This window comes from Apus apus, chromosome 5, assembly GCF_020740795.1.
Source record: "Apus apus isolate bApuApu2 chromosome 5, bApuApu2.pri.cur, whole genome shotgun sequence".
In the NCBI taxonomy this organism is placed as follows: domain Eukaryota; kingdom Metazoa; phylum Chordata; class Aves; order Apodiformes; family Apodidae; genus Apus; species Apus apus.
In genome coordinates, this window is record NC_067286.1 from 63546731 (window position 1) to 63556934 (window position 10204).

A 10204-nucleotide genomic window follows, 5' to 3' on the forward strand; every position below is an offset into this window, starting at 1 on the left:
TACAGATCTGGAAGAGGGGGGATCATCCCTGTCTGGGGCTCTGAGAACTGATGCATCAAACCAGACAGTTCCTTCAGAAAGCTGTCACAGCAACACCTACCACACACATCAAACTGGCTACAAACCACTGTTTAAAAATAAGCCACGGCAGAGATTCCACACATTGTTCTCCCTGAACAAGAGAGATTTGGGAAACATTTTGCTTTTGTTCATCTTGTCAAGAAGATTTCACTGATCAGCTCTTTGTTATGGCATTACTACTCACAACAGATCCTTCAGCAACTTAAAACCTTTGGGAAGTTTGGCCACAGGAACAAGCTCCAGCCTAAGGGGGACACATCAGGTGTAATGTCTTTTTCTGGTCAACTGTGTCCAGTTCTTGAGTCCCCAACACAAGAAGGACATGGAGCTGTTGGAAAGAGTCTAGAGAAGGGCCATGAAGATGATCCCAGGGCTGAAGCAGCTCTGCTCTGGAGATAGGCTGGGAGAGTTGGGGTGTTCAGCCTGGAGAAGAGAAGGCTCCAGGGAGACCTTAGAGCACCTTCCAGTGCCTGAAGGGGCTCCAGGAAAGCTGGGGAGGGGCTTGGGACAAGGGCAGGGAGGGAGAGGACAAGGGGGAATGGACTAAAGCTGGAAGAGGGGAGATTTAGGTGAGACATTAGGAGGAAATTCTTCATTATGAGGGTGGTGAGACCCTGGCCCAGGTTGCCCAGGGAAGCTGTGGCTGCCCCATCCCTGGCAGTGTTGAAGGGCAGGTTGGATGGGGCTTGGAGCAGCCTGGGCTGGTGGGAGGTGTCCCTGCCCATACAGGGGGTTGGATCTAGACGATCTTCCAAGGGTTTCTTCCAACCCAAACATCTGCATGATAACTGCAACCATTCCTTTCAAACCCAAACTGGAGCTGACTGTGGCCACGTGGCAAACACAACTGCCAGCTGAGCATACACCTGATTTTTAAATTTTTCCTCATCAGGCCACTCTCAACAATTTTAACTATCTAAACATACTTGTTTGACTTTTTGCTCATTTTTTCCTTTGGACTGGCTATTCTGTTATATGTAAACCACTGAGTGGAAGAGTAGGGAAGTTAGTCTGGTTCGAGCATCCACTTAACTCCCCAGGCAATATATATTCTTTATGACTGATGGGGAGGATCTGCAAGAGTTCCATGGCCCTTTCCCAGAAATCCCCACACTTTCAGACTGAGAGCTGCCACTCCAGAGCTGCCATTTCTCAGTACTGTCTCCTAGGAGAAAGGATGGAGGAAGGAGCAAGGGAACAGGCAAGACACTCTGGTGGTACCTGTTGCACTGGGCCGGCTGTCACGCTACCTTGTCTGGATTGTTCCCTCCTCAAGAAGCCTCTTTCATTCCAGAACTCATTCAATTCTGAATCAAGCTTCCCACTCCATGATAAACTCAACCTTGACCCCTTCAGCTGTGAAGTTTTGATGCACAGTGTGTAGGTGGAAGAGGGGAGGAGTCCATTTGCAGCTGAAGTGTGATCTGCAGGCATTTGACACAAGCACAGAAAAAAGCTACAAAGAACTGGATTTCAACCCTCCTTTGTCAGCTCCAGCCTACCTTATTTTTGCAACACAAGAACTCATTTGATGACCATCACTCTCTAAGCCCAATATCCATGAAGGCTCCTTCCCAAACCATACAAACCATCTAACCCAACTGGTAAAGTGGCCAGCTCACAACACCATGAGATACTCAAGCCAGATTCAAAAATACAAGCACCTCAGTGCAGCTTTAAATTATTATTTGAACTTGTCTTTTCAAAGAAACTTACCAGGACAGCTTCTTAGCTACAGTGTTATATTTTTTTTCTCCATGGAAATAGCTGCAGTTGTTTCATTGCTTAACAGCAAGATAAGAGCCTTAAAAACAAAAGACACCAACACAGGAATCCAAAGCTGGTGGTTATTTTTTTACTTGAAGACTCTCTGAAACATTAAAAAAAAGTATTGTTACAGTGAACTAATTCTTTCTGGAATGAAACTGGACACGCTTGGTCAAGGTGATGATATGGAAAGGGCAGCCTGGCTTGTACAAAACTGATATTCAAGCATCATCAGTACACAGAGAGGACAAGCTCTTACACACATTTGTTCCACTGCAACCTTCACTCAGCCTCAGTCAACATCTTTGGAAGAGAGATTTCAAATAAAAATAATCAAGAAACTTAAATATTCACAGGAAAAAAAAACAACCCACAATATTATTAAAAATATGAGCAGTAAGATTTACAGAGATCAGCAAACACAGGCTGCCTATGGATAATCAGAAGCTGCAGAAGATACACCAGTCACAAGCACAGGTCTGCCCCACAGAGGCTGGATTCCAGCAACTGGGAACACTTGGGACTAAGAGGCAGTTTTGGAATTTGGTTACTTGCCTAAGGCAGGGAGGCAGTAGGAAAAGGTGGGAGTGCAGAAGGCAAAGGCAAGGTAAATTAGTGCTAGAAGTTCTTGTTAAACCAGGAGTCTAGAAGTACAGCAAGAAAAACCAAAAAGGTTGTTCTTTTAAAATGAAAAGTTAGCCAAAACTTACCAGGATATACTTTCTATATTGCACAAACATTTTTAAAGTAACTGAAAAATTAGGAAAAGCTGCATGTAGAGCAGCTACACTTAAATATATTCCAAGTGGAGTTAAGCCCATATAGTTCAGCTTCTAAAACAGGTTTCCCTAACAAGAGTGTTTCTGTCTCCCCTGTCTTCTCAAGCCCTCTCCAAGCTAATGAGATACTTTGTTTGTAAGGACAGTGCTACCAGTCCTAGGACCTCACAGATTTATTGCTTTATTTTACTAGTAACAAAGGCTAAGATCAAACCTTGTAGAGAATTTAAGGCAATCCCACAAGACCCACACCTTAAGGGCATTTAAGGTACACAGTGGTCTCCATTCAAACACCAGGAAAGCCTGGTATTGAAAAATGACAGGAATTTAACCCAGATTTTAACCAAAAGGACCCTTTCAAGCATGAGTTTTTCTCTTCCTAACACACAACCCAGCACTGAAGTTATAAGTCATTCCAGAGCACCAATGTTGAGAAAAAGAAAGCAAAAGTCCAAGGAGGGAGTTCCAGGACATCTTACAGAACTTTTTCTTCCTAAGAACATCCTGGAAGATTCACTCAGATACCTGGATACCTGAGTGACTTTTTTTTGCCATTCAGAACATGGAAGGATGAATGATGATCTATCAGGTGTACTCACAACACAACTTGCAAAGAAGTATTCAAGACTGACAAAAACCACAGCGAATTCTTGACACCTGTATAAGCTGATTCCCCTGCAAGAGCTTTGAGTATTATTTTTTCCCAGTATTTCTTTCATATCCCACTGAGCTCATTTTGAGCTCCTGGTCTGATGCTCTGTCTTCTGAACAACCATAAGGAGACCCTGCCTTTAGAGACCCTGGCTGCAGTGAACACATCAAGAGCTTTTCTATGTTTCTGGTCTTAATTATTCACGACCAAGTTTACTAAGGCCAAAGATTTATCAACTGCCAGTGCTGCAAACCAGCTCAGATGAAAACATTTCAAAACAAACCACAACTAAAAAGAAAACCAACCAAAACAAAACACCCCAGCAAGAACAGGCTTGTCAAAAAAATCCTAAGTGTGCTCAGCAACCCTTCCCTTGCAAATACTTTGGAAACTAACTGAAAAACTATGGAAAATTCTTTACAAGTGATGCAAGGTAACACTGGCTCCATGAGCATGTGCATTCTTTTTATTTCTACAGAGTTATAAAACAAATACCACACAGAAAACAGCAGCTACAGGGCCTTTTTTTTAAAAAAAAGGAAAGAATGAGGGTGTGTTGTTCCAAGATGGTTCTGTGAGAACAGAAAAGATGACTTTCTAGAAAAGAAACTAAGAAGCAGTTATTTCAACTTCAGATCAGGTACAGCCTGATTGGCAGTAAAACTGGAGTAAGCAGAAATTATTGATCATGTATTAAAAATAAGCAGAGTCCTCCTACCATCCAGCAGGGAGGGTTTGTACTCAGAGGAGGACCCTGCATGTAAACTATTCCCATCTGAATCAGAGTCACTGAGACAAACAAGACTACAGGTGCTACTTAAGTTTTTCTGGATAATTACTTCACCAGGAGGCTCATCTAGCTTTTTACAGCCTTTTCTAGATGAAATGGATGCAAACAGCAGGTTTCTGGAGCAGCCAGAGAATCCACACTCCAGGGAAATTGTGGTAACTCCCCTCTAGGAGGATGGCAGAGACCAACTCCAGCTCTTGCTCAGGGGGCAACTTCTGCTCCTTAAAATGAAGATGGCAACGTTCATCCCTTTGGAACAAAGACTGGGGGGTTGTAGTACTCACTGTCACAGCAGAAAGTTTTTGTCACCTGAAGAAGCCTGGAACATGTTCCACAACTGAAGGAGCTTTTCCCCTCAGCATTTCTTCAGAGCACAACTAGATATATTTCTACTGAGACACCTTTTTGAATGCTTTGACAGCAAAGAGCCCAGTGCCTTCCCTTGCTAAGGCTCCCTAAAGCAACAAGTACACTGGCTTACTTTCTGTTAAAGAAAAAATAAAGTCCCTATAGAACAAGTCATTCAAGAAGCCACATAAATTATTTCTTGGCATTTCTCCACACACAGACAGGAGAAATTCCAGCTATTTGCAACAGCATGTTTTAGCTCTGAATACCTGCTGCCAAAGATGCTTTTCTTTTGCTTTTGTTTTTCTGAATTCATGAAATGCATCAATATTACCACAACAGGAGTCATTGTTCTCTTCAAGCTGAAGGATTTGACATTTATCTTCCTTTTGAGTTGGTGACTCAAAGACTAATCCTGCATGCAAACCAAACTAAGATTTCTCCATTGTAGCAGCAGGGTTCACTGGGCGCTGCCTCACAGGGTTGGGTGATGAGTCCTTGCTGGACACCTTTTTACCCTCTGTTTCATCATCTGAGATATCTTCCTCATCTGCTTCTTGCTCTTCATCCAGCTTTTTCAGCAGCTGAGCTGATGCTGGAGCTAGTTTTCCTTAAGAAGAAAAGAAACCAGGCATAAACCAATAAATGTCATTACCATAATAAATGCTTTTTTTTTTTTTTTCTAACATCACAGGCTAGCACAGAATTTTAATCCATTCAATCCAGGTAACACTCTCCTGTATCACCACTGAAGCTGCAGTCTTTGGCAGAACTTTGTTAGCATGAAGTTACCCACAGGTCAAGCACTAACAGATGACAGACTACCTAGACAAGTTAATATAAAACCTTGAAAAAATGAGCCAGGTTCCTACAAACCAGAAACCATTCCAGTGGTCTTTTGTGACTTGTTAAGGTTACCTTGGAAAACTCCAGGGACTAACCCCAAACTGAATCACTATCCACAGAAAGGCAGATTCACTTTTAATCCTCATTTTGTCCCTCAAACTCACACAGTCCCACAGCTTAGCACCACTGAGAGATCCACTCAGAGCTAAATAAAAACCCCCCATTAAACCTAAGGACAAGCAGCTGCAGGAAAAGCATCAATCACAAGTATAAACTTCTACAGCAGATCTCATGTTCTGCAGACACCAGTCACATACTGGTACTTATTAAATAAGATTTACCAGCAGCTTCACTGAATCAGAAGCACATAGTGGCCTTACTTGGGTGTGGGTAGGGTGCTGGTCTGTGCCTCTTGGATGGGCAGATACAGTCTGCTAAGAACACCATTATCTGAAACCAAAGAAAGAAAAGTTTAAACTTCCAAACATCCTGCACATTAGAATCACTGAATTGTTTTGACTGGAAAAGACCTTTAGGATCATCCAGTCCAACCATTCCCTCAGCCCTGCCAAGGCCACCACTGCCCCATGTCCCTCAGCACCACATCTACAGGGCTTGGAAACCCCTCCAGGGATGGGGACTCCACCCCTGCCCTGGGCAGCCTGGGCCAGGGCCTGACAGCCCTTTGGGGAAGAAATTGTTCCCAAGATCCAATCTAAGCCTCCCCTGGCACAACTTGAGGCCATTTCCTCTTGTTCCATCCCTTGTTCCTGGGGAGCAGAGCCCGACCCCCGTGGCTCCAACCTCCTCCCAGGCAGTTGCAGAGCCAGCAGGTCTCCCCTCACCTCCTTGTCTCCAGGCTGGACACCCCCAGCTCTCTCAGACTTGTGTGTCTAAGGAGTGCAGCAGGTCACCAACTGTTTCCCCTTGAATTTCAGGAGCTTCCTTCTACCTCCCATCCCTGTCTTCCAGCTCAGGGGGAAAACAACTGGTCTCACTACTGAAGATGAGGCAAGGTGCTGGCACCACCCTGAGCAGCCACAGCCAATCTGCTTCAGCTGCTTCACTTACCAGCCCCAGTATCAGTCCTGAGAAGAGAGTTGCCAAGGCAAAAATAGCATAGGAGCCCCAAACAGGTATTCCAACATTTTCTGTTAAATAACCATGGCAGTGCTGAAATAAAAAGACAAGGGAGTCAGTTCAAGAACAGATGAGTACCATGTCTGTTCAGGTAAAACAGAGGTTGAAGCACATACCCTGATCCACATGGACAACTGAAACAAAGCTGACATACTGCTCATCCTGAAATAAAGCAGAACAAGGTAACTGCAAACACCTTCCAGGCATCCACAGACCTGTACCTTCTGATCTGCCTGACTGGTCCTTCTTTAGTCCCATGTTGAACAACATTCTACTCATGTCTAGTTTCCCTTCTAACTACTTGGAATTTTAGCTTCTGTTTTGTCTTTCCCCTCCACTCGTGTCCCATGAAGTTCCCTTCAGCACCAGCTTAAGTAACATTCCACATATGGATGAACTCTGAATTCACAAACTTCCTTGACCTGCTGACATAGGAATTTCAGTCACTGTTGTTTACATGCTAAGGGGTTTTTTTTTGGACCAACAGTTTATGAGAAGCCAGCTGGAACTCTATGCAACATATTAAGAATTAAGCATCTGGACATTTTATGAAAATGAAAAAATAACCTGTTAAAAGAAACAACCCATCAGGTTATATAAGAACTGAGAGATCCTCAGAGACTTAAGTTTAGTTCTATTTTAGACACAAGTGAAAAAGACCAGGCTATCCATCTGCCATGAATATCCTGCTTAGCTTCCTAGAAGAGCCAAAATAATGGCCAATTTCAGTCTAACCTAAGAGTCCACAAGCTGAACACTGGCACAGCCCAGTGCAGGCAGCACAGAAGGGCTGCAGCCACCACTGCTTGGACTAACAGAAAGAAAACCATGAACAACTGGGCTCATTTGCCTCAATCAGTTTTATCCCCAACAAGCTTCATCACTCACAGTTACTCAGCCACTCTGAAACCAACACATAGCACATGCAGCAACACAGAAAAGCCCTTTAAAGCAATAAAACTAGAAAAGAGCATGTTTTTTTCTCAGTCTCCTCACTTTTCCTTCAGCAAAAGAACCTCCACCCTTCCACTCTGCTTTTAACCTTGCTGCAGATGATGTCTTCTTAAATGGCCACCTTACAGTGTCAATCCCCTACAAGAGCTCAGTGAAACAATACCCCCACCTACAACTATTTGTTGCCTTAAAAGTCCAACCTTGCCTGGGATTTCTTTGCCAGGCTGGTGCACACAATCCTCCCCCAGCTGATGGAGGAGGCAGGACCCCCCACCCATCACCCTCCCAGCAGCACAGAGCTGTTAAGGTGGAGGTGGCACACCTAAGGACCTGTCCCAGCATGTTCTTAAAGTGTGCATCCTGGACAATTGGTTACAAAACTCATACCAAAACTTACAGGAAAGAGGAAGGACCAAACCAGGACGAAACAGGTTCAACCGATTTCCATTCCTGGTCATTGATGAAGTTTATGAAATCAGTTTTAGTTCTTGCACCCTGGTATCTCCTGAACTCTCCATCTTTACAGCTGTAAAGCAAAAAGTCCTTTATTTCAGACAGTGCAAGCAGGCAGCATTTGCTTCCACTCAACATCTTCCCTCCCATCACCTTTTTAACTTTTTATTTTGTTTTAGGTCTACTTTGCTTCAGACAATCTTGGCTCTAAAACGTTTTCCAAGAATCCTGACAACAAGTATTCCTAGAACCTTGGCCCCACTTGCCTCTTGGATAGCTTTAGGTTGCCATTCCATGAAAAGATAATCATCTCACTAATGCATTTGCCACACAACTTGCATTAAGCTCAACCCACAGAGAAGATTGCAAAACAGAAACATCCATGAGAGGAGACAATAATTAAGGCCTGAAGGGAAAAGAAAAAATCACTGGCAGCTGGCAGTACTGTAAGGTCACAGTAGGTAAAGTTGTGGTTGTCTCTGTGTCAAGTAACCCATAATGTTAAAGAATAGGGTAAATCTCATTCATTTGCCCCCCAGAAAAGGGAAAAAGAATGTTCTTTCTCCTCTAAAAAAACCCTGCTGCTTTGCATACTTACTGATAGATGGTGGGAAGGGCTGTTATGATAAATCGTCCACTTAATCCTGCAAGAAAATAGTTCTTTTCAGAATAGTAGAGCTCTCTTGGGTAAGAAAAAGCAAGAAATGTGACTATGAACCAAAATAAAAACAGGTGCTCCCAAGTATCAGTCTCTAATTGAGATCAAACCCAAACCTCTGCAAATCTAAGTACTGCATTTGTGGTATTCCACAAATTCCAAGCTCAGCTTCCCGGAATACAAGTGCTACTTTTATACCCCTAAAAAATATGAGAAGGAACTTGAACATTATTCTGTCATTGCCACCCAGGACTGGTCAACTCATTCCTCACTTCCACTGAATGTGGCAATGCTCAAAAATGTCACTATACACACTCAAAGAGTGGGGGGCTTGTTGTTAGTAGGGGCCCCTCTAGTCTACAGGTGGGTATTTTTATATGCTAATGGCTCATTAATATATTAACGACATGTTGATACCATTAATCAAATTACTCAAGTGTTTTTCTACCCAGTGCTCAAGGCTGTCACCCAGACAAGCTGTGGGCAGTGCTCCTTTCCACCCTGCAGGCCTGTCTCAACACCAGGCTGTTGACTACCTGGGACATGTTTCTCTCTAATTGGAATCTGGTTTTGCCTAATTCTTACTGTTTCACTCTTATCTAAGCTCTGTTTTTACTCCATGTGTCCCTTTTGTTCTCTGCAATTTCTCCCCAAAGGTGATTTCCCCCCCACATTTTACTTATTTCAGTTAATAACTGACAAAACAGGGAAGGCTGAAACCTCTTTTCTTTGCTCTGTATGATGTTCAAAAAGCAAAGTTTAAAATCTCCTTCAAACCATCCAAGTCACTTTTGAGAGAAACCTTCTTGTTTCCTTCGCCTATTAAGAAATACTCAAGTATTTTGTCTACAAGTAACAATGTGCCTTTGACAGAGACCAAGAGAATCGTATCACAGAGTGGTTTGGGTTGGGAGGGACCTTAAAGATCATCCAGTTCCACTCCCCTGCATGGGCAGGGACACCTCCCACCAGCCCAGGTTGCTCCAAGCCCCATCCAACCTGCCCTTCAACACTGCCAGGGATGGGGCAGCCACAACTTCCCTGGGCCACCTGGGTCTCACCACCCTCCTTATTACTCCTGCCGATTCTGTGCCTCTTCTAAAAGCACACAGCCTGCCCCGAACGCCCTCCCCGAGCCCGCAGAAGCCCGAGGCCCCGGGGGGGGACGTGAGGAGCTCCCAGCCCGGCCCCGCCAGACGCTGCTCACCCGGCTGCTCCGTGACATCCACCTTGGCAATGTTCACCTCCAGGTCCTCACCCCACTCGGCAAACTTCTCCCACTCGGGCTGCAGGTTCTGGCAGGCGGGGCACCACGGGGCATAGCTGGGGAAGGCACAAGTCTGTCAGGAACACGGCTCGGGCCGCGCACACACACACACACACACACACACCCCCCCCACCTCACCTCACCCGGCACCCAGCGACATCCCCGCCCCGCCACTCACAACTCCACCATCCACTCGCCCTGCAGCAGCTCCCGCCACATGCCGTCCGACAGCACCCGGACGGCGCTCCGCTTGCCCAGCGCCGGGCCCAGCACGGCCAGGCCCAGCAGCGCCAGCCTCGCCAGGGCCCGCACCGCCCCGCCCGCCGCCGCCATCTTGCCGCCCTCCCCGCCTTCCACCGCCCCCACCGCGCATGCGCGGGAAGGACGCTCGGGGAGCGCCTTTGGGGGGCGGGGCAAGGAGTACCCTGGGGGCGGGCTCAAGGGGCGCGACAGCCTATGGGGTGTCCAG

At 45.4% G+C, this 10204-nt stretch overlaps 1 protein-coding gene across 1 annotated transcript; it reads right to left on the reverse strand.

The window, feature by feature from the left end:
• Positions 1-3723: 3723 nt before the first annotated feature.
• Positions 3724-10078, reverse strand: TMX1 (thioredoxin related transmembrane protein 1). Its single transcript, XM_051621183.1, has 8 exons — positions 9914-10078; positions 9676-9791; positions 8409-8454; positions 7755-7883; positions 6520-6565; positions 6335-6436; positions 5644-5713; positions 3724-5027 (listed from the first exon to the last, which is right to left on the reverse strand). Exons 1-8 carry the CDS (start codon positions 10066-10068, stop codon positions 4849-4851), a joined length of 843 nt encoding a protein of 280 aa, XP_051477143.1. The 5' UTR covers positions 10069-10078; the 3' UTR covers positions 3724-4848.
• Between the last annotated feature and the right edge of the window lie 126 nt (positions 10079-10204).

Bases quoted from the DNA above. Each gene is read 5' to 3' on its own strand.
- TMX1 (XM_051621183.1), bottom strand. From the start codon at position 10,068: ATGGCGGCGGCGGGCGGGGCGGTGCGGGCCCTGGCGAGGCTGGCGCTG. The intron at 9,792-9,913 runs GTGAGTGGCGGG...TGCCTTCCCCAG, and splicing joins GGCGAGTGGATGGTGGAGTT to CTATGCCCCGTGGTGCCCCG. The intron at 6,566-7,754 runs GTAAGTTTTGGT...GCTTTATTTCAG, and splicing joins TTTGGTCCTTCCTCTTTCCT to GATGAGCAGTATGTCAGCTT.